Below are 25675 nucleotides of genomic sequence, written 5' to 3' on the forward strand. Positions count from 1 at the left end.
AGAAGGTTTTTTTAACAGAGTCTGAATTACCAACCAAAGTTCAGTGGTTGTCATCGGCTTTTTTTGGTCTTGCCTACAGATTCATTTGTAGGATTGAGTTGCCTGGTATGAGCACAGGTACAAATATTGATTGAAGCTCCCTAGACTTTTGCGGTGCTGTGTGAATCTGTTAGAGCCTGCTATATTTTGATCCCATAAGTAGCTCTATTTTCTTATATGATCCTGTTTTTTTACTTCTTTTACCACTGCGAACTGTGGATTGATTTCAGTGTGCTTCATTGTTTCAGTTAAAACTTGTCATTACCTTATAGTCTGTTGGTTTATTACCGGTCTGCTTTTGTCTTTATTGTATAGTTTCCACTATTGCTGGTGAGATATTTGCTATAATAAACAGCAGTTTACTGTTACTGACTTTGTATTACTGGGTTCACATTTAACACTTTTTACAGCATCGCAAGTCGGAACTGAATGACAGATTATGTGCTGTTTGATTTGGGTACATCTAGCATGGTCACCTTCTCCTCTACTTGCTCCAACCTTTTGCAGCTTCTCAAATCCTATTGGAGGTATATAAACTCTGCCACAAGCTGTGTCTTCTATCTATCGATCTGAAGAAGATATTTCTGAAAGCGCTTATTGTTTGAAAGGGATTTTATTTTTGTCTTGCCACGTTTTATGTCTCATGTTTTCAGTAAAAAATTTGTGTTCATCTTTTTTGTTGGATTTTAACAAGTTTGCCAGTCATCTGTGGTGATGTCACTGCTTTTCTCTTTGGATTTTGCTCTTTGTAACAGTGCACCTTCAGCAGTTACAGGTTCATTTTGTGCTTAACATCTATAGGAAGGGCACATTTGTAAATAACTATATGGATTATTTTGGCCACCACAGTGTAACTTTAGAAATTAACATACTGAGAGGGCCATTTACCAGGCTTAGTAGATTAGTCAGTAAAGACCTAGACTTTGATAAAGAAATTCAGTTCCTGTTTCAGTTGCTTATTGATAGAGGATATCTGCCAGCTAAACATGATATTTTGGTGAAAGATATGTTTGCAAGTAGGAAAAAGAAATTCAATCCCATTCTTAGTTTTGAGTTAGATATTAAGAATGTAAAATATAGCTCACAAGAAAATAAAGTTTTTGCAATCCCCATTGGTAGAGATTTTGGTTACATTAGGAAAATGATTAAGGTCAACTACAACATTATCCAAGGAAATAAAGAATTGATAAAAGTAGTGAGGGCCATTCTAAGATTACAAATAAAAGTGGTACCAATTTAAAGTGATTATTAGAACATCCCATATAGGGGTTTAAGGATATAAGATTGTTACATTTCTATTTAGTGGATATAAAGCCTGTAGGATTATTAACATAGGGTTTTCCATTGTGTTCCCTCACAGTTATTCAGAATATTTTGCAACAGGTTTTTATAACTGTAACAGCACAGAAGTTGTCTATTATATAGTTCAGTATTGTGCATGTGAGAGTTTCTACGTGAGTAAAACCATTAGGAAACTCTGACATAGAATATATAAGCACAATTTAGCCATCAAAGACGAAAATGCAAGTAATGTTCTAGCAAAGCATACATTTACTTGCAAAGATGATCATAAATTCTTGTTTTTTGCAAAACAAGTGAAGACAGATTTAAAAGGAGGTAACTTTAAAATTGAATTAGAAAATAAAGAACTAAAATGTCAGGTCACATTAAAAGCAGATGCGTTTCCAAGGTTAAATGATGTTATTAATATTAAGTGATTAGTAAAAGCATTTCAGTATATAAAATTAATTTAAGTGAATTTATATGAATTACATGCTGTTAGTTTTAAATAGTTTTGGTAAACAATATTTATTTTTCACTTTGTTTACATTTAATGTATTTTTATTAATTTCCCTTTTATGAATGCTTGTGCATTAAAATTTGCAGACAACAAGGCATTCGCTGTTTTTGGTCACATGCTCTGATTTAAATGCTGTTTAAGATGGTAGTTTACTGTTCATTGTATTCCGAAAAAGTTCTTCACATTCTTCTTTCTTCAGTTAACATAATCTAATTTTGAAATTAATATAAAAAAAGTAATACAAAACAAACTTAAATCTATTTTCCTATTAAAAATATATTCATCCACCCCATCCTTTTTTCTATAACAATCCCCTTATTTTTTCATCTCTTCATCTTTTATATTTCTGTTATGTGAAATCTTCCATGTATTCTTTTTATAACATTTATACAGTAATAAACAAAATATTATCACATTTTTCAATTTCACTCTTGCTTTCCTTTCAATGCTTTCTATGTAATACCATCTCTATATTAATTTTTTTCATATCCATTCTACTTATATTCATTTTTCAATATTTCTTCATAATTCTTATTTATGCAATTTAGGGATAACTTTCTATAGTTTCTTCTACATGATATTCGTTACATTTTTCTCTTCTAACACTTTTTTATTTCATATTGCTTTGTACATATAACTTATTCAGCAATATCCTCCACAAAAAATCTACTTAATAAAAAAATTCAAATGTTTTCCTTCTTTCCTAAATAGATCTTCCTTTAATTTTTCCATGGATATATTAAATAAAAATTGTCCATTCTATTTTATACTATTCCTTTCTTTTACTATCACATTTTCCAAAACATTACTTTTTTCATAGGTTCATAGATTATTACTAGGCTATTTGCCCTTGTGGGCCATTTTAAGCCTAGCCAAGTACCCCATGTGAGAATCAAACCCTGCACCTTGCGTATGCAAGGTAAACACCTTAACCATTCTGCCATCCTCCCACCTCATATGTTACTTTATTTCTATATTTTCTTTTTTGCTTCTGTTTATTCATTACATTATGTCTCAAATTCAGCATTTTCACCAACATATTTTCTGTGTTTGTTGAACTTTTTAAATTCTCCAGAACAAGGGCATAAACACCAGGTACAACACTCCTATTCTGTTATAAAGTATGCCCCTTGTAATAGGATTTAATCTTATGTACTGAATAAAACTGAAAAAAATATCCATTAATTATTTTTCCATATTACTCAGAAACATATAAACTCCACCTAAGTGTGCTCATTTTCTTAATACATAGGTATTTAAAATATATATATTCTTTAAAGAAAGAGAGTAAATCTTTTCCACCATGCTGTAGGTTCATAGGTTCATAGGTTTATACTAGGCTATCTGCCCTAAGGCATTTATAAGCCTAGCCCAAATTATTGTGGCTTACGCCACCCCTTATATGAAAAAATACTGTGCCCATTAGTTTGTTGTGCCTCTGTCCAGCAGTGACACAGAGATGATTCCTGGGGTAAACCTACGATCTCCCATCCACAGGTCTAGATTTCTCTTGAACAGAGTCAGCGAGGTGCTCTGCCTCACATGGACCGGGATTTTATTCCACAGCATAGGGAGTCTCTGAGTGATAAATCTATCCCTCCAGCATGTCCTATTTATATCCGTGCTAAAGTTTAAGTCGCTTGCTCTAGTGGTTTTGGTGGATTTGGATTTTTTGAGGTGGAGCATGTCCATTAATTCCGGTTGGACATGGCCTTGTATGTCAGGCACATGTCACCTCTGAGCAGACGGTATGCGACTGAATAGAGCTGGAGTTTCTTCAATCTGGCAGCATATGACAGATTTTGGAGTCCCTTTATCCTTTTGGTGAGGAACTTTTGGGGTCTCTCCAATTGCTGCAGATGTCGGGTGAGATACATCCCGAATGGGGCATTGTACTCGATCATTGGTCTGATAAGTGAAGAGTACAGGGGAACAATGACCTCACTAGATCTGGATGTGAATCCCTTCATGATCAGGTGGGCAATGTAGAAGGTCTTTCTAACCACTTTAGCAATGTGAGTGTCAAAGAAAGGCCACTGTCAACCTGGGTCCCCAGGTCCCTGATAACCTCTTCTGTGCTTAGTGGATTGCCACCTATATGGTAGCTTGGGGTTACCTTGTTTTTCCCGAAGGGTATGACTATACATTTTTGGCGTTTAACTTCAGGCCATGGCTCTGGCACCAGCTATTTGTTTCCGTGAGTCCCTTCTGAAGGATATCCGTGTCCGATGCACTTTCCACTATGGCGCCCAGTTTGCAGTCGTCTGCAAACTTTGTCAGCCAAAGTCCTCCCATGTTGGCCTGTACTTCTGAGAAGTAGATGCCAAACAATAGAGACCCAAGGTCCGAGCCCTGTGGGACACCACTTGTGACCGGCTTGGAGTCTGACACAGCGCCAGCAACTCTAACCCTGTGGGTTCTGTCCTTAAGCCAGTTTGCAACCCATCTTGTGACATATGGGTTTACATTTAAGCTGGTAAGTTTTTCTACAATACCAGTGGGGTATTGTGTCAAAGCCTTTGCAAGGTCAAGGTAGGCTGTATGGACTGCCTTTCCCTCATCAATGGCCTTGGTGACTGTTTGAAGAAGTCAACCAAGTTCAAAAGGCATGATCTTCCCTTGACAAAGCCAAACTGGGTCGGGTCCAATGTCTGCAAGTCCCTATATCTTTGTTTATGAGCTCCATTATGATCCTCTCCATAGCTTTGCAGACTAGACTTGTTAAGCTTATGGGGCGGTAATTACCAGGGTCCATAGAGGCACCGCCTTTGTGGAGTGGGACCACAGTTGCCGTCGCCACTCCTTGGGCACGTATCCTGTGGTAAGGCTGAGATTAAACAGCTGCCTTATGTGCGGGTTTAATTCCTCATTTAGCTCGTGTAGCACACAGCCGGGGACACCATCCGGTCCCATTGATGCTGTGTTTTTAGCTTTAGAGAGCAGCTTTCACCTGCGCATTTGAGATGTCCGGGAGGCTACACTCGGCTGGGATAGTTATCTCTCCTTTAGGGGAGAGGGGTGAAGTTTGCACTGAACCTGTCTGCCAGTATGTTGGCAATGTCTGTGGGTTCAGTGATTTTGTATCATTTTGGACTAATTCTGAGCATATCTGGGAGTTTCCACCCAGGTTCCTAACATAGCTGAAAAAGGCCTTATGATTGTCCTTTGAATCCATGGCAATTTTTCTCTCAAAATTGGCCTTAGTTGATTTTATGAGTGCTCGTATTTTTTACTAATAATGATCAGGGGTGACTTCCCTTTTATGGATTTTGTTCTATCATGTAATAGCTTTCTCCTCTTATTGTAAAGTTTGTTAATGGCTGGGGTCCACCAGACTGGACGTTTGCCCTTTGTGGAAAGAGTCTTGGTTTTATTTGGGATTGCCTGATCCATGCAGTCCTGGAGGTGTTCATAGAAGGCATTTGTAAGGGCTTCCGCAGCTTGGGTTGTGGTTTCCTCTGGCTCAGGGGCCTTGAAGGATACCACACCAGTCTTGAGTAGTGTGAAGTTTGCTTTAGAGAAGTTCTTCACTATGGTCTTTTTTCCTTGGGGTGGGGGCGGGATGTGGATTTCCAGTGAGATTAGTTTATGATCAGATCTCACCAATGAGGGATATACTTCCGGTGTGGAGCATTTTGTCCCCATGTTTGTGACAATGAGATCTAGTATATTTTCTCCTCTCGTGGGAACAGTGACTAGCTGTGTAAATGTCCTTACTTCTTCCAGTTTTTATTTCCATTTTTCTATTACACTTTCATGTTCACCAAATCTTCAAGCTAGTATACTTAATTCTTTTATATTGTAATATATTCTATTTATTGTTTTTTCACTTGAAATCTTTTACAATTAGCTCTGTTTAACTGTAATCCTATTTTGTTTAATAGTATCTCACTGCTTAGTATTACTTCATTTATCCATTCCTTATTTCTTGCAACTGTGACCAAGTCATCTGCATATGACATGTATTAGTACAATTCCACTATGAGTCAATAAAACTGAATAAGAATCGAATTCATCAAACTGCATTCACCAAAACAAAATGACCAAAAAAACACATTTATAAATGTTTTTACAGGGGTGCATGTTCCCTGCAGTCCCGATGCAGGAGGCAAGCCCCCCACACCCTCTAAACTTATATTTAACAAGACCACAGTTGCACCAACTTGAAGAAGGAGAAATTCCCCTGAAAAGGGCATCACTGCTGACAGAACATGACAACAATGATTTCCAACAGAGAAACTTTATCTTTCAGTAGGTTTATTCTCTGGCAAATGAGGTTGAAGGATTCAATGTATGGCCATCGGTTCTATATTACAACGTCGAACTCACAGGAGTCCGAACATTGTAATATTGAACCCAACTGTTCGAACTATGAAAATAGTGAAGCCACGGCACACCGATTTTTTTCCCAGGGAGAAAAATCGGTGGGTCGTTTTTGGACTTTGCTATTTCCTCCACTGTGGTGCGATCTCGGAGCTGGTATATTTAAGTAGGGGGGTGTAGTTTCAGTTTAAAATGTAAGTATTTTTTTGTTTTTTTTTTTTGTAACAGAACAGCAATTTTTTTCCCTGGGAAAAAATTGCTGTTCTGTGCTTTCGTAGTTATTGGGATTCGAACTTCATGCTTCGATATTACATCATTCAGACTCCTGTGAGTTTGATGATGTAATATAGGTTCATAGGTTCATAGGTTCATACTAGGCTATCTGCCCAAGGGCATTTATAAGCCTAGCCCATAGTTATGTGGCTTTCGCCACCCCTTTAGTTTGAATAAAAACTATGCCTATCATTTTTCTGTGCCTCTGTCAAGCAGTGACACTGAAGTAATCCCTGGGGTATATCTGCGATCTCCCATCCATTGGTCAAGATTCCTCTTGAACAAGGCCAGCGAGGTGCTCTGCCTCACATGTACCGGGATTTTGTTCCACAGCATAGGGAGTCTCTGGGTGATGAATCTGTCCCTCCAGCACGTTCTATTTATAACCGTGTCAAGGTTTAAGTCTCCGCCCTTGTGGTTCTGAGGGATCTAGATTTTTGAGGTGAAGCATATTCATCAAATCTGGGTTTGACATGGCCTTATATGTCAGGCACAGGTCACCTCTGAGCAAGCGGTATGAGACTGAATAAAGCTGGAGTTCTTTCAGTCGGGCAGCATAAGACATATTTTGAGACCCTTTATCCTTTTGGTGAGGAACTTTTGGGGCCTTTCAAGCTGCATCAGGTGTCTGGTCAGATACATTCGAGCGGGGCATTGTACTCAATCATAGGTCTAATGAGTGATGAGTACAGGGGACGATGACCTCCCTTGATCTAGATGTGAATCCCTTCATGATCAGGTGGGCGATATAGAAGGTTTTCCTAACTACTTTAGCAACATGAGTGTCAAACGAAAGACTACTGTCAACTTGGGTCCCCAGATCCCTGATGACTTTTCTGTGCTCAGTGGATTGTCACCTATATGGTAGCTAGGGGTAACCTTGTTTTTCCCGAAGGGTATGACTATGCATTTTTTGGCGTTTAACTTCAGGCCATGGCTCTGGCACCAGTTATCCGTTTCTGTGAGGCCCTTCTGGAGGATATCTGTGTCAGATGTGTTTTCGACTATGGCGCGCAGTTTGCAGTCATCTGCAAACTTTGTCAGCCATAACCCTCCTGTGTTTGCTTGTACTTCAGAAAAGTAGATGCCGAACAAGAGTGGACCCAGGACTGAGCCCTGTGGGACACCACTTGTGACAGGCTTTGAGTCTGACATGGCTCCAGCAACTCTGACCCTGTGGGTCCTGTCGCTTAGCCAGTTTGCAACCCATCTTGTGATGTATGGGTTTACATTCAAGCTGATGAGTTTTTCGATGATACCTGAGTGGGGTATTGTGTCGAAGGCCTTTGCCAGGTCGAGGTAGGCTGTATGGACTGCCTTTCCCTCATCAATGGCCTTGGTGACTGTCTCGAAAAAGTCAACCAAGTTTAAGAGGCAGGATCTGCCTTTGACAAAGCCAAACTGGGTTGGATCCAAAGTCTGCAAGTTCCCTATGTCTTTATTTATGAGTTCCATTATGATCCTCTCCATGGCTTTGCAGATAAGGCTTGTCAAGCTAATGGGCGGTAATTTCCAGGGTCTGTGGAGGCACCGCCCTTATGAAGTGGGACCACAGTCGCCGTGCACCACTCCTTGAGTGTATCCTGAGGTGAGGCTAAGATTAAACAGCTGTCCTAACTGTGGGTTTAATTCCTCGTTGAGTTCATGAAGCACACAGCCGGGGACACCATCCGGTCCCATGGATGCTGTGTTTTTGCCTTAGTGAGGGCAGTTCTCACCTGGGCGTTGGAGATGTTTGGGGGCTACAATCCTCTGGAATAGATATCTCTCCTTTTGGGGAGGGGAGAAGTTTGCACTGAACCTGTCAGCCAGTATGTTAGCAATGTGTGTAGGTTCAGTAATTTTCACATCATTTTGAACTAATTCTGAGCATATCTGGGAGTTTCCTCCTAGGTTTCTAACATAGCTAAAGAAGGCCTTATGATTGTCTTTAGAGTCCTTGGCAATTTTTCTCTCAAAATTTGCCTTGGATGATTTATGAGAGCTCTTAGTTTTTACTTATAATGATCAAAGGTGTCTTACCTTTCAAGGATTTTGCTCTATCTTGTAGTAGCTTCCCCCTTTTGTTGTAGAGCTTGTTTATGGCTGGGGTCCACCAGACTGGACGCTTGCCTTTGGTACAGAGAGTCTTAGTTTTGTTTGGGATTGCCTGATCCATGCAGTCCTGTAGGTGCTGGTAGAAGGCATTTGTAAGTGATTCAGCGGTTTGAGTAATGTTTACCACTGGCTCAGGGGCCTTAAAGGAGACCACACTAGTTTTTAGAAGTGTGAAATCGGCTTTTGAGAAGTTTTTCACTGTGGTCTTTTTGTTTCAGGTGGGGGCGGGATGAGGACCTCCAGCGAGATTAGTTTATGATCTGATCTCACCAGTGAGGCGTATACTTCCGCTGTTGAACATTTTGATCCCATGTTCGTGATGATGAGATCAAGTATGTTTTCACCTCTTGTGGGGATGGTGACTAGTTGTTCCATGGCATTTGAGTTTATGAACTCCAGGAATCTTTGGGTTAGAGTGTTCGGGCTTGAGTAGTGTTCGCAGTCTATATTAGGGTAGTTGAAGTCACCTAGTATGATGGTGTTTGGAGATACATTTATCCTCCAATGTTTTCAGGAAGGCCATGTGAGGTTCCTGAGTTTGAGAGGGTGGCCTGTAACATGCTACAAATTGCAGAGCAGTCTTGCCTATGGTTAATTGCACCTGGATGGTCTCCGATGCATCGTGCGTTGCCACCAACCTTGAGGTGTGGGTGTCCTTTATGAATATGGACACCCCCTCCTTTCTTGGTGTTGTAACGGATTTTGGGGCCGGAACGTATGATATGAGGTGAAACCTGTTAGTGCTGGGGTGCTCTCAGGAGCCTTGAACCAGGTTTCTGTCACAGCACAGACATCGATGTTCTCCATATTGAGAAGGGCCTCGAGTCGTGCATCTTGAGATTGAGACTTCTGGCATTGAGCAGCATTACCCTTAGTTTTTTCCTTTTTGGTGTTCTAGGGTGGTAGGTTTAGAATTTGAGCCTTGCCTAAAAAGGCACTATGGGGGTGGCAAGAGCCTTTGCCAATATCCGGAAGCCCAGGGGTGACAGGTGCAAGCCGTCCCTTGCGAAGCAGCGTGGCTTGTCCAGCATGTCATCCCAGGCAGACAGACATTGGATCCCCTTTGAATGACACCAGAATTTAAGCCAATTATTAAAGCTGATCATCTTATCACTGTATTGTGGCATCATTCTAGGTGAAGGTAGGATACTGCTCAAGGTCAGGGTCATACCTGCCTGGGTATAGACCCATGTCCATCAGTAAGGTAACATATTGAATCTTTATTCCCACTAACCAATTCCATGCTTTACTTTTTAACCCATATTCAAAGCTTTGCTTTATGGTATTTATTACCAAAACAAGTAGGCGAATGCTTAAAAGGCAACCTTGCTTTAGTCTCTTTTCTATTTTTCCTTTTTTCCAAAGACACTCGACCACCACCCTTAATCCAGAATTTTCAAAACATGTCTTTATAATTTTCACTATTCTTTCACATATTTTCCAGGGTCTATATTAGAACACCAAAGTTTCAAAACTTCGAATGTTCTAATATCGAACCCTATTCAACGAAAGTTGAAAACATTGAACATACAGAACAACAAATTTTTTCCTAGGGAAAAAATTTGCTGTTCCAAAACACATACACACAACACAAGCACACCAAACAAACAGCAATCCACACACATACACCTAAAATCTTACACCTAACCCTACACTAAACTATACATACACCACTAACTATCCACTTACCTTAACCCAAACCCTAACCCTAAGGTCCGTCACTATCACACAGTCACCTCACCCGCGCACTAACCCTAACTCACCTACCCTGCCCTAACCCTCATATCCACACAATCGCACACATACCTAACCCACACCCTAACCCTAACTAACCTAACCCACACTCAATCGCACACTTACCTGAACCCTACCCGTAACTTTCCACCACAGCGCTGAAAATACCGAAGCAACAGAAACAGAAAACCGAATTCTTTCCCTAGGAAAAAAATTGGTTTTCTGTAGCTTCGATATATTTAGCTTTCGCTGAATATGGGTCGATATTAGAACATTCGAAGTTTTGAAACTTCGATGTTCTAATATAGACACTATTTTCCATATTGTCTAACGACTAACCCTATCAAAAGTTTTTGCTATATCATGTTTATATTGTTTTTTCATTTTCTTCTAGTATTAAATGTATACATTAGTTAACCATTACTAGTACTTCTTTTACTTCTCTACCTTTCACACCAAAATATCATCATCTAATACCTGGTCCAGCACTTTCTGCATTCTTTTCTGCAAAAGTCTCACAAACATTTCGCAATCTGTGTTTCCTAGGATTATATGTCTCCAATTCTTTACATTTTTACTAATCTTTTTTACATATGAACTTTATCACTGCATCACAGTTCCTTCTTCTATTATCCCTTCTCTACATCATTCACTTAGCATATGTCAAAAAGCTATTCTTTCATCTTTACTCATTTAAATATATCCTCATCCATCTGAAACTGGTGCTGTTTTTTCTTTACATTCCATTATTATTTACTCTAATTATTTTACCTTTATTTTTCTAATTCTTTTTTGATCTCATCTGTTATTTTCATAAATTTCCATATTTCATCTTGGACATCTTCTTTTTTATACATCTCATAACATTAACTGTCTTCAACATTTCTTCTTGGGTATATACAATAATCCCTTTTTCATCATAAATTACATCTATTTCTCCTTCTCTTACTTTAACCTGTCTCCCTAACCATGGCAAAATGGGTAACCTATGGGTGGACAAAGACTGAACTTATCTTCAGTATTTAGCCACAGTTCAACCCACCGAGGATCAGAGCTCTTCCATAGGAAATCACTGTCTGTAAGCTAAGTCCAAATTCTTGTTTCCCCAATATTAAATCACCACATTTAAAAGCTTCTTTCATAACTGTTAAGTCTTGAGTTACTTAACTTTTTCTTTCCTTAAATTGAAATTATAATCTCCTAATTACTGACATATGCATCAACACATTTTTTTTATTCTTCAGTCCTTTTTTCCTCTCTGTCATATTTACATGTGCATAAATAACAGATAGTCTTTCTACTCTTTACTCTTTTTCTTATATCACATACAACTATTCAACTTTGTTTAACTAGCATTATGTCCATTATTTCACTTTTTCAATATTTATCTTAACTGTTGTGGCTGAGTACATCTCATTTAATACTGAGGAAAAAAATCTTTCTCCATATAGCTCAATTTTTTCGTGTCTCTTTTCTAATGTATCTTGTATTTAAAAAACATACAACATCCATGTTTATCTTTTTACATAATTATGTTACTATCTAAACTCCAACTTCATTCCTAATACTTTTCATATTAACTGCTAGCACTGAAACATCATTTTACTTTTTTGCATCCCTTATGGCTGCAGCTTTTATTTTCATTTTTCTGTTCCTCACTTTTTCCCCAGCTGAGTTTACTTCTTCCTGTTCTGTTTCCATAACCTCTTCTTCTCCATTATCACTACTTAATATATCAACCTTATTTTGCATCTGTACTTCCACATTTGTTTCTGTTGTTTCTTTGTGCTGAATAACATCTTTAACAATCACAGCTTCATTCTCTTCCTCATCCCCATCATTTTTATCTGCACCATCTTGCTAGGACAGTGTTTTATCTGAAAAGTGCTTCTTCTAGCCTTTCTTCCTGTATCAGTGGATAATCCATTGAAAAATTACCTATAGTATTACACTTCCCGCACTTAGGTAAGCAATCCCTAGCTGCATGACCTGTTCCTCCACACTGACTGCAATTTTTTCTTTTTTTTTTTTTTTTTGCATTCCTGCACTAAATGATCTTCTGCACAACAATAAAGGCATACCTCTGGCTGCTCCCAGTATCTTAATGTCATTTTCCATTCATGTAAAGCACATCAGAAACAAGCTTAACCTTCCCTTCGCATATATTTAAAGTTACCTATACCTCCCACCCACTTCCATCCGTACATTTCTTGCATAATAAATGTTTTTAATGTCATGCAAATTGTTATGTTCAGTTAGAAAATAAGTTTCCAGTTTATTCTCTTCGATCTCAGCTGTGCTAAATTGAACAGTCAGGTATTCTTCCATCCTTAAAGTGCTAAATTCTGAAAAATATATTATTTCCACAACACAGTCATTTTTTCACTTCACGTATAAACTTCTCTATCAGATCAAAAGATTCAAAAGTTGCGTCACAAAAATCTTCTGTCCCCAAATATATCATTGCTTATATCCTGCAGTTTAAAACTCAGTGGTACAATTATACTGTGAAGCACTTCATATCTATTTTTTAATTGGTTTTAATCTGAATTCTTATCACTGGCCATGTTCTTTCAGTCAGTTTTCCTACCAGCTTTAGTATTTCTAGTCCAGTAGTAATTTTTTAACTGCTTCTGCAAAAGTTAAGCTTCCAGATGATTTCATGTTGATACCCTGTTACCAGTGAATGCTTTAAAGTTAGTTTCTCTCACAGCCAAACATGCACTAGATAGTTTATTTTCCAGACCCACCTCACTGCTTTCCTTCCTTGATTTCACAGTATTGCTCAGCTGTACTCCTACCACGGCACTTCATTTTACATCATCACTGTTTTCTGGATGGCCCTGGTTTACTAAATTCTCCAGGACCTGTGTATCTAAACTTCCTTCTTTCACTGCTTTTAACATACCTTTTTCACAATCTGCAATCATAACACCTGCCATATTTTCTTACTGCAGCTCAGTCAGCATGTTTTATTTCCTCCTCCATTTTTTGCCCTATCCATGATTTTCTGGTCAATCAACATACAAAGCTATAATGCCAGATATTAGAACTTCATTTATTTTTATTTAACATTTGTTTACTGGGAAAGTCCTATTGGGTCAGAAACCCATTTTCAGAGAAGACCTGGGGTGAAAAGCTCCAAATGATATATGAAAGTTAAGACATTATACATAAACAAGACAACAGCTAAAGCACACATTAAATAGGTAATAAATACTAAATAAGTACAGAGAGGTAGACACAATAATAAAACATGTACCAGATAGGCAATACTAAATAAAAGTAATGTTGTAGATTACAACTTTTTATTTTTTTAATCAGATAGGATTAAGAGTGAGGGTCAGACAGAGGGAAAGAATATTAGAAGCAAGCATATGCTTAGAAGAATTGTGGTCTAGGATGGGAATAGTTAAGGGGTGTAGAAATACATACAGTTTCTTAGTTCGATATGGTAATGGTTAGTGGATGAAATTCATGGTCTAGGGATCTCCAGATATGGAAAGGAAAGGCCCTAGAGAGTGGATGGAGTTCACCTGTTAAGGAAGGAGCAGGGGCAGGTCTGATCACAAACAAAATGTTTTTTTTAGGGTGTGTTTGAAGTTGTGTTGTTAAAACACTCAATGGCAGTAATGTCTGTTGGCAGAGTGTTCCAGAGCTTAGCAGTATCATGAGAGTATAGGCACTGTCCAGCTCTTTTGTTTGGAATGTAGACAGTTAGGAGTTTGTTTTTAGAGCGGAGGGCTCTGGTAGGGATTTAGGACAGATTTGAGGGCTGGGCAACTATCAAGTGCATATATCATTTTATGTGCAGAGGACAGCTGAACTAGGTTTAGGTGGTGTGTGAGTTCAAGCCAGTTTAGTTCTTTCAGAGCTAGGCAGTGATGGGAATGGTAGAAGTAGCCTGTGGCAAATTTGGCAATTTTATGGTAGCAGGATTGGAGCTTGTTTTTAAGAGAATAGTGTAAATTGGTGTATAAGGGGGCTGCATATAAGAAAAAGGGAAGAAAATAGGTGTTGGAGAGGGCTTTTCTGGTGGAGTTATCCTAGAAGGTTTTTTGTCAATAGAATGTTCCTAGTTTGATGTGTGTTTTTAATGCTATTGTAGATGTGGTGTTCGAAAGTTAGTTTGTTGTCTATGGTAACGCCTAGTAGCTTGGCTGTGGGAACTGTTTCAATTTCTGTGTTATCCTGAGAAACTACTTTAAAGTCAGATTTCAGTCATATTTCTTATTGTTTACAAACTGCATGTTGATGCAAAACCTGCTGTCTGATTAATAACTTAAATGATTTACAGTTACATTTAAAAAGAGTCCGTAATTTTGGATCTCTCCCCACCCCCCAACTATTTTCGGCTCTGTCCCAAATTCTTAAAGAAGTTGAAAGGAATGGATTTAGTGCAATAGCAGACATTGCACAATTCTGGTTGCATAATACAGAAACCAGATGATGATATGCAAAGAATGACAGCAGTGACTACAGGAACTCGAGTTTGTGCATTTTACTGCAAATAATTTTCAAGGGACAAAACCAACAAACTCCTTACTAGCACCAACCAGTTGTTATGATGGAAATATGAAGGAGTATTCCCCAAATGCATCTTTCACTATGCAACAGATGGGTTACCCTTTAAATGGATTGTGGAGTCTCCCCAGGTAAAGTGTAAAAGACAAGTTTACAAAAGCATACATTAAACAGGCTGTGGAAAAAATGCTAAAGCAGTATTCTAAGGACATAGTATTTGTATATAGTTATGCATTCCTAGTACAGAACAGCCAGTCATTATTAAAGTTTTCTTTTGTCACCAGCAGTTTATAAAAGCTTGTGGCATTTTTGAGTTTCAGCCACTGTATTAGCACCAGATTAGTCCATGGCCAGCTACAGAGCACAATCACTGGCTAGCCTGATAACCAAAAATGCATACATCATGAATACATAAACATGTATACATAAACATGCACACATTCACTATTCAGAATCCACATATCCAGAACAAAGAGAAGACTTACCTAATACACTCCTAACATGGAGGGCAAGCCCCCAAAACTTACATAAGCAACTTTGTAAGTTCATTTACCTTAGAACAAGTTCCCACTTGGGATTAACAGTCATAAAATAAGCCATCTTGCACAACAAATACCTCTGACATTTTTTACATACTCCCTAACAAACATATCTAACATGCATTCTAACAAGTATCCAGCTTGCTTGCAGACACACACACACACACACACACTGCATGATTTTGTCTAGTACTGCAACCCCTACCTGTACATAAATAATACAAGCTTCCAATCTCTCAGCCCACACCACATTTTTGATCATTCACTCAAATCACTGCCAAAATACGCACACACACACACACACACACACACACACACACACACACACACACACACACACACACACACGGTTTCAGTCTCTTGCAAACCCTAACAAACTTTTGTGCACAACACATTCTTCAACCCCTCACTCCACATTTACTTGTACAAGACCAAAAGCAACTACCTGCACTCACCAGACAAACTGACCAACAACCTTCTATCCACAAGCACATTACTTTGGTAGACCCAGCAATGCTCTAATATAGAACCAAGCACTTATTATATAAGAGAGAAAGGGACTACCAAAGTGATGTCCCACGCAAGAACATACTGTCAACAAATATATATAAATATATATATATATATATATATATATAGATATACACCTACACACACACATTATATATATATATATATATATATATATATATATATATATATATATATATATAGTATGTACAGTTGACTAGTCTGCCATGCGATGAAACAAATCTGATGGAGAGGCACCAAATCAGAGTGCCTACAACACATCACACTGCACCCGTATTTTTGTATTTGATTGTTGGATCTTACTTTCTTGTGTCTTTGCATTGATTATCTTTTGCACTGTTTGTAATGAAAAATAGCATTCTTCAACTGCATAAACACTTAAAAGTAAATAATTGTATGTCATTTTCCTAGGTCTGAAAATGAATGTTTTAAGCCTTGTAAATTTAAATCATGTTGTCTTATGTCCATTAGAGCCTATATTTCCCATTATGTATCAACATTAGTGAAATAGATACAATGGTGTTTTACTCAGGAGTATTAGCAAGTTCTTGAAATTATCCCCCTTAAATTCCAGTTTGGTTCCTTACAATCCTTTATGTAACACTTGCTCTGTCAAGTTCAAGAGAACACTTTAAGAATTTCAGCCATTTAAGGGACAATCAACATGAATTACCTTCTCTACAACATCCTTAATGCATTGCGACAAAAGCATCATGGGAATATCCTGAGCCATGTAAGAAAATTGCCCCAGCCATCTGAAGCCAGGCTGATTTAGATAAACAGCTGAATGACTGAAATTTCACATGAATAAAAAGATATATGGAAACAGTTTCCAACATTAAGACCGCTGTAAAATTACATTCAATTAAAATTCCTTTCCAAAAATATTCTGCTGCAATACTATTTGAATATGTTTCTAAACAATCAGACCGCTTTATCATTTTTCATTACAACGATTTGACAACTGACAATGTGTGGCAGGTTTTCAGTACTTTAACACACAAATGTTTTACAGTAATTTCAGTTTAAGTATACTAAAAAAGCAAAATATATAATGTTTATTATTCCTTTTTCAATCAGATGTCTCAATAATAATGAAGAAATAGAAAATAGATTCTGGAAAATCTTACCGGATCACCACCAGATGCAAACGAAATAGACTGCATATGATGATTTGCAATAATCTGTTTTGGCAAAAGTCAGAAAAAAATCATCTGTTACTAAGTAGCTGATCAACTAACTGAATGAGTTACACACTATACAATACAGTTAAACTGTACAAGGAGCTATGCTTTGTTAAACGTACAAACCTCCCAATCATAATTATATAATGTTCCTTTTTATTGAAGTTACAACGCTATGTGCTATGAGTTTATGAAAGGGGTCATTTCTTTTTTAAACTCTGTACCTATAAATCTCACGTATCATTACAAAATAAAAGACTACTATAGCATGCTTGTACAGATCTGGCAAACTGAAGCCCTGTAGTATTATGAACCCAGAAATAACAGTTTAACAATTCACACAAAAATGACTTTGCAATCAGGCAGCTTGGTCCTCCAAAATTCTTTTGAAAAGGGCTAACTATGATGAGTCATATTAATAACTGTTAGAGTTACTCAACAACCATAAATGATGAGAAGTTATAGGCCACTAACTGTAGTCCTTGTCTTATCCTTAAAGGTGGCGTTAAATGTAACAAACCTCAGGAGCTGAAGACATAAAGAGATGTCTTATCATTATGAGAAAAAAATGCTAGGTAAATCAGAAAGCAAAAAAATGAAGGAACACCCTCATTCAAGATCAGTTTTCTGAATGGCACGCCTTCAAAGTCCATATGGTATGGTATAATTTCTATTTACCAAAGTTTGAAGATAACACATTAAAGAGGTACCTCAAGTAGTTACAATACCACCTCCACAGTACAAAAAAGCGATCCTAAAAGCACAAAAATAAAAACGTCTGGCAGCACATATGGGTCATCAGATGCATTCAGGTTAAATAAGCTGTCATTCCAGGTTCCAAAGCATACAGTTTAGTGTCCCACCTTAGCATTGATTTATGTCTATTTTTCATCCCCATACCTCTTCGGGGAAGCTGTTGCATATATCCAGTTACACATCTCTCTTGTTTCATCTAAGAAACAACTTCCTTGTGTTGTCTAATGAGCTGTAAAATATAAAGTATGTTGAACATTGGATTCCAACTCTGCATCCAGCTTTTCATAATGGTTTTAGCTGTGAAAGATGATATGTAAATGGGTTGTATAGTCAGCACTGATACTGCAGTTAACAGGGTTGCATAGCCAACACTGATACTACAGTTGATAGAGTTGTATACTCAGCAAACAGGGTCATATAGTCAGCACTGATAATACAATTAACAGGGTTGTATACTCAGCATTGATACTACAATTAACAGGGTTGTATACTCAGCACTGATACTACAGTTAACAGGGTTGCATAGCCAGCATTGATACTACAGTTAACAGGGTCGTATACTCAGCACTGATACTACAGTTAACAAGGTTGTATTGTCAACACTGATACTACAATTAACAGGGTTGTATACTCAGCACTGATACTATAGTTAACAACAGGGTTGTATACACTCAACAGTGATACTATAGTTAACAGGGTTGTATAGTCAGCACTGATACTACAGTTAATAGGGTTGTATACTCAGCACTGATACTACAGTTAACAGGGTTGCATAGCTAGCACTGATACTACAGTTAACAGGGTTGTATACTCAGCACTGATACTACAGTTAACAAGGTTGCATAGCCAGCACTGATACTACAGTTAACAGGGTTGCATAGCTAGCACTGATACTACAGTTAACAGGGTTGTATACTCAGCACTGATACTACAGTTAACAAGGTTGTATTGTCAACACTGATACTACAATTAACAGGGTTGTATACTCAGCACTGATACTATAGTTAACAACAGGGTTGTATACACTCAACACTGATACTATAGTTAACAGGGTTGTATAGTCAGCACTGATACTACAGTTAATAGGGTTGTATACTCAGCACTGATACTACAGTTAACAAGGTTGTATAGTCAGCACTGATACTGTAGTTAACAGGGTCGTATAGTCAGCACTGATACTACAGTTAACAGGGTTGTATACTCAGCACTGATACTACAATTAACAGGGCTGTATACTCAGCACTGATACTACAGTTAACAAGGTTGTATACTCAGCACTGATACTACAGTTAACAGGGTTGCATAGCCAGCATTGATACTACAATTAACAGGGTTGTATACTCAGCACTGATACTATAGTTAACAGGGCTGTATACACTCAGCACTGATACTACAGTTAACAGGGTTGTATAGTCAGCACTGATACTACAGTTAACAGGGTTGTATACTCAGCACTGATACTACAGTTAACAAGGTTGTATAGTCAGCACTGATACTGTAGTTAACAGGGTTGTATAGTCAGCACTGACACTACAGTTAACAAGGTTGTATAGTCAGCATTGATACTTCAGGTAACAGGGTTCTACACTCAGCACTGCTACTACAGTTAACATTAATCTTCTGCAAATCTAAGACTTCAGCAGAAAAGGGTTATTTTGAAGAGCTGTGTGGTTAGCTGTGTATGATTCAGTCAAATGTTCATCAACTCATTGAACAAGTATGCCATTATAACTTGCAATTTCCATTATATTCACTTACCCAAAGGATGGCTATATGATCCTGTTCTGGTGAGAGGGCAAACTGAGTGTCATAAACATATCTGTACCACTGGCATTACACTATAACCAAAACTAATATCTTCTCCATACAGGTGGCATTTCCAGACAATCAAAATAAACCAACACATTCTATGAACATTGAAGAGTATGAAATAATCAACATAATATGAAAATAACAGCATGTGCATGTTTTATGCCTAAAATCATAAACTAAGGGCCTTCTATAATTATATGACATAGTATCCTGGGAATTTTGACAACAAATTGCAGACAGTTTCAGGGATATAGCCCTCTACTGTTAATGATTACCAGGTGACCCACAGAGCCATTAGATCACTAGTTTTGTGAAATTTAGTTCACAGCAACTAGTCACATATGATACGTGTTATGGCTAACAAACTTAGTAAATACCAGAACCGTACTTTAATTGTGATAGTATAACATCAGAACTAAAATTAATATTTATTGTTCAGATAGGGCTATTTTAAAATAGATATTCTCATTACTTTGTTTTTCATACTTTAGTACATGAAACATAAAATGTAGTAAAGTATCAAAATGGCTTCCTGTGAAAATTTTACCACAAAGTCTCTGAACATTACAGAGACATAGCCATTTGCAGGTAGAGTCAATTTTAGGGTCAGAATATCACTGACATCTGATAAACCACAGCATTTCTAAAGCAATTAGTTTAAAACCAGAATATATTTATCAGTTCTCCTTTTTATGGTAACATTAATAACATTCTAAATACTTTCAGTACTCAACAGTAAGATAAGAGGCCCTAAATTAATGCCCAGGGTGTATGGAAATAATTTTATACCTAGCATAACTAATATGTATGGATAAGCTTTGAGATAGTGAATTAACATTAGGCAAAGCCATAGAGATTTGCCAAATACATGAGCTTATAGAAAACATACGAATATGCTTACGAATGAGAAAAGCATGTTTGCAGTATCTGCTAATGCAAATTTTGATAGTGTACAGCAGCAGCCGAAATTTAAGACGAAAAAGAAATATAAACTGAGAGGTAGTGCCTCACCCAACCTAATTCTTAACTGTCGCAATTGTGGAGGCAGTCATGAACCTAAACGAGAAAAGTCAGCAATGCCACAAATATAAAAACTGGAATCATTTCAAAAGGCTTTGCAAGTCTAAAGTGTTACAGATTTATGTTAAAAGAGAGTATCTGAAGAAGCAAGTAGATCAGATAGATACTGTAGCAAACTCTAAGGGGTGTGAGCAAACGTTCTATGTTGATGGTGTCTCTGTGATCGATAAAACAGTTAATATAGTAGAATATCAGTTGTCAGCAAAAAGTGAAATATTTTGTACTGTACAAATTAATGGGAAACCTGTAGAGCTTAAAGTAGACACTGGATCTAAGTGCAATGTTATATCAGCACAAATGTTTGCTAAAGTAAAAACTGGTGAGAAACTTCATTCAGCAAAGTGTGCAAAGGTAGTTGCCTATGGGGTGAAGAGATTCAAACTGATGGCGCAGTAGTTTATTTCATGCCATTCTGCTGGAAACAGCTATGACTTGCAGATTCACATAGTCAAAAGACACCTGCAGTCACTGTTAGGCCTCAAAGACAGTCTGAGAATGGGACTGATTTCATTTAATAAAGAGGTTCACCATATAAGTATGAACAACAAAGATAGTTTTACGCAAAATATTTTTAGAGAATATGCTGATATTTTCAAAGATAAGCTTGGTAAACTTCCAGTCATATATTCCATGAAGTTAAATCATGAAGTAAGTCCAGTTATCAGACCAGTGCAGAAGATTCTAGTAGCAATGCAGAGTAAAGTAAAAGAATAACTAGACAAAATGGTGAATTTAGGTGTCCTTACTCCAGTAGAATAGACTGGATGGGTATCCTCCACGGTTGTAGCTCCTAAGAAAAGCTCAGATGATATTCGAATATGTATTGATCCAAGAGACTTAAACAAATCACTTAAACGTTCTCATCATCCAATGCATAGAGTAGAAAAGGTAGCTGCTCTCATGCCTAATTCCACTGTTTTTTCAGTCTTAGATGAAAAAAGTTCCTTTTGGCAAATTTCATTAGATCTCCTATCTTCACTGTTAACTACATTCAGCACACGATTTGGTAGATACAGATTTTTGAGAATGCCATTTAGAATCAGTTCTGCCACTGAAGTCTTTAAACATGCTATGGAACAAATTTTTTCTGGTTATGCATCTGCTATTATAGTAGGTGACATTACTGTCGGGGCAACGGTGAGGATGACCATAATAGAAATCTCAGGAAAGTTCTAAACCATGCACATGAAGTAAATCTCAAACAGAATCCTCAGAGATGTAAATTCAAACTGAAAGAAGTTACTTATGTGGGACATTTGTTTACCAGTTCTGGCTTACAACCAGATCCGTCTAAGCAAACAGCAATTCTTCAGATGCCAGTTCCAGAGAATGCCACATCTTTATGGTCAACTGTTTAGGAAAGTTCATCCCAGACTCGAGTGAGCTTTCTGCCCCATTGTGTGAGTTGACACACAAAAATGTAATGTGGTCCTGGTTGAACAACACCAAAGAGCATTTGATATTCTGAAGAAGAAAATTGCCAGTCTACCCACATTGAGATATTATGATATTCACAAACCTGTTAACTCTTTCTTATGATGTTTCAAAGTGCAGCCTTGGTATAGCATGTCTTTAAGAAGGCATACCAGTAGCCTATGCATCAAGAACTTTAACCCAAACAAAGATACATTATGCACAAACACAGAAAGAACTTTTGGCAGTAGTGTTCGCATGTTCGAAGTTCAATGATTATATTTATGGGAGACCTATCCAAATAGAGACTGATCACTAACCACTAGTGACAATTTTGAAAAAGACAATGCATACCACCCCAGCACGAATGCAGCACATGATGTTAAAATTGCAAAAGTACAATTTCAATATTGTTTACAAAAAGGGCAGATACTTGTACCTTGCTGATGCTTTGTCATGTACACCTAGACAAATGACAGAACAGCATGAAAATGAAACAGCAGGCTTTGAAGTCATGGAAGTCAGAATTTTTTCATCATCATGGCTTGATGAGCTAAGAAATTACACAGCTTCAGACCCAATTCTCCAGAAGCTGAAAAATGTTATCAGTCAAGGATGGCCAACACGACAACCCAGTTTACCACTTGACATTCAGCAGTATTTTCCTTTCCAAGATGAGCTCAAGATGGAAGATGGTATTATCATGAAAGATCCAAAAGTGGTAATTCCTAAAGTACTACAACAGAAATATATCAAAATTTTGCATTGTGGTCACCCAGGTATTGATTCAACCAAAAGAAAGACAAGAGGCATTATATTTTGGCCTTCTATGTCGAAAAATATAGAGAATGAAACTTTAGCATGTTCAATTTACAACAGCACCAAACCACATCAGCAAAAAGAACCACTTCAGTTACACCAAATTCCTGGTCGACAGTCGCTACAGATATTTTCATATGGAATGGTCAACATTACTTGGTGTTAGCAGACTCTTCCTCAAATTGGTTTGAAATTAACCTTTTTCTTAACTTGACATCCAACACAGTCATTAAAAAAATTGAAGAAACATTCTTCTGTCCATGGTAGTCCACACAAAGTCATGTCTGACAATGGTGCACAGTTTACAAGTCAGCAGTTTAAGAAATTTGCTGAGTCTTGGGACTTTGTTCATATTAGCAATAGGCCTGAGTATTCACAATCCAATGGGTTAGCTAAACGTGCAGTTCACAGTTTCCTTAACTTACTCAATCTCAGAAGCATTCCTTGAGACAACTTGCTTGGTTCACCTGCTCAGAGATTAATTTCCAGACAGACTAGAACAACTCTACCAATCAGTAAACAATTGTTAGTACCAAATGTAAAGAATAGCAGAGTGGTCAAGGCTCAGCATTCAAGAAAAAGTCAGTCACAAAACCTGTACTGTGATAAGACCAGTAAATCCCTTAGACCATTACTACAAGGAGAAGTTGTGAGAATGCAAACATCTAAAGGATACGACCGAGTGTGAATCATGAAGAATATTTGTGAGGAACCAAGACCTTACATCATACAATCAGAAGGAATGGATTTCAGAAGGAAATGAAGACATGTGTTACCTATCTCCGAACCAGTGACACAGCAGATTGCCTGTGCCAACGACTCTAATTCTTAGAGTGACTCTACACTTGTTTGAATTCAAAAGGACAGTGCGCTTCCTTCAAATAATTCTGATTTAATCCCTAATATTTCAGTGGTGAAAGAATCCCCAGATACTGTCCCTGTTGCTAAACCCAGTCAAAGTTTCTATGTTACTAGATCAGTTAGAATTTCCAGACTGAATCCAAAATACACAGCGATTTGGACTTAAACTCAGTTTTGTTTGTTAAAATGTTGATATATTATCTAGCTCTCAAAATGTCTTTGTTCTCCTATTTTCATGTCATTATCCGTCAAACAAAATTAAAGAGAGAGGATGTAGATCAATGTGTATATTGTACCTAGTCAGCCATTGCAGTAAGAGGGCACATGCATATAAGTTACCGAGCATGTGTGAGGTCAGTGCCATTTTGTATAGTCAGTCAGTCTGAGTGCTAGCTTGAATGGAGATGCACTTGCAAGTGTGTTAGAAGTAATGAGTCAGTCAGTACGCGTATGAAGTTCAAAGTATATGTTCCAGTCACAGCTCCTGATGTGTTTATGTACAATAAACAACTTGAACTCATCCTGTGCCTCAGTGTCTCATTTGAATACACAAGACATGCGACAGTAAGGTTTCCCTTATTTTGTATAGGAAGCCACCAAGTAGGTTGTCTCCTCCCATGGAACTTGAAATATTAATTTGACATGTACCATAGCCACTCCATCGACATGGAAATAAGAGATCCATATGTACGGTTTGTGATCTGAGTTCAGGAATAGGCCTGAGGCACCAGAAGGGTCATCTGGATGGTTTGCATAAACACAACTTGCATTAATAGAGTATGGAAGGATCATTTATTTATCACTGGATTTGATTTTACTCTTAAGTTAAACATGATACCTGGGAATTCATTAAAGCTACTAGCATGACCACTACAACTTATGCTAGAAAGGCCTCTCCACTGCAATGTGTTTATTTGCAATTCAGAAAAATGCTAGCTGTGAAAAGGTAAGACCTCATTATCAGCTAATTTGCATGTTTCTTGAATCATAGTTATTACCTCAATGTGCAGATCATGGCTGACGATGCAGTAGTAACTGGCTGCACACATAGGCGGTGACATCCCCCCAGTCACTCACACACACACACACACACACACACACACACACACACACACACACACACACACACCACATTCCCTGTACCTGTCCCAACCCTACCTATTGTCCCCTATTTCTCCCCACCCCTGTAATACTTTGGCGCAATTACGTATGTATTAGTGTTTTCCTGACTCGCTTGGCCATGTAGATGCCTTTCTGGAGGCAGTTACTGGAAGAAAGCAAATGGCTAATTGGCATATGCCTCTCCCATGGAATGCCTTATTAGCATGATCGTAGGGGAAACTGTTCATATTGCTGCAGGTCTTCACGTTGGAGGACCATGCAGTACCGTGTAAGGGTGCTTGGTGAATCAGAGCACAATCTGTACACTTCCATGTGCACATCATGGTACCTTTATGTATTTAGCCCCTGTTGTTACGATCTGTGTTAACTAAAAGGGATATATCCATGGGTGGGGGATGGGAGGCAAAAAGATCTTAGGTTTGTCGGCATGATATCTAAGACACTGCTATCCCTGCTTGGATTTTGTAGTGTTTGTCCAAATATTTTTGATTTATATAGTCAAGTAATACGTGATTGCAACTGTGTGATATTAAATAGTTTACAACATTCCCATAAGGTTATGTTTTTAATATATTTTTTTGGTTATATCTTGAAGATTTTAGTCAGAAAATTATCATACTCTGCAGGTGTGCACAAAAACTGTATTACTTCAATATTATATTCAATACATTATATTATCAGTATGTTATTTTCTTGTTTTCTGGCTTTTAGGCATTCTTTTACAAATACTGAGACACTGTCACCTCTCCCATCAGATCTGCAATAGG

The 25675-nt window shown here is 37.8% G+C and overlaps 1 protein-coding gene across 1 annotated transcript in view; it reads right to left on the reverse strand.

The window, feature by feature from the left end:
- SHC3 (SHC adaptor protein 3) overlaps positions 1-25675 on the reverse strand; it is a 583606-nt gene that overhangs the window by 214192 nt on the left and 343739 nt on the right. Inside the window, exon 5 of the mRNA XM_044064309.1 lies at positions 16992-17045. Coding sequence (XP_043920244.1) covers positions 16992-17045 — 54 coding nt within the window. The remainder of the gene's footprint in view (positions 1-16991; positions 17046-25675) is intronic.

This window comes from Protopterus annectens, chromosome 2.part2 (assembly GCF_019279795.1).
Source record: "Protopterus annectens isolate FY-2018-M chromosome 2.part2, PAN1.0, whole genome shotgun sequence".
NCBI classification, from domain to species: Eukaryota; Metazoa; Chordata; order Ceratodontiformes; family Protopteridae; genus Protopterus; species Protopterus annectens.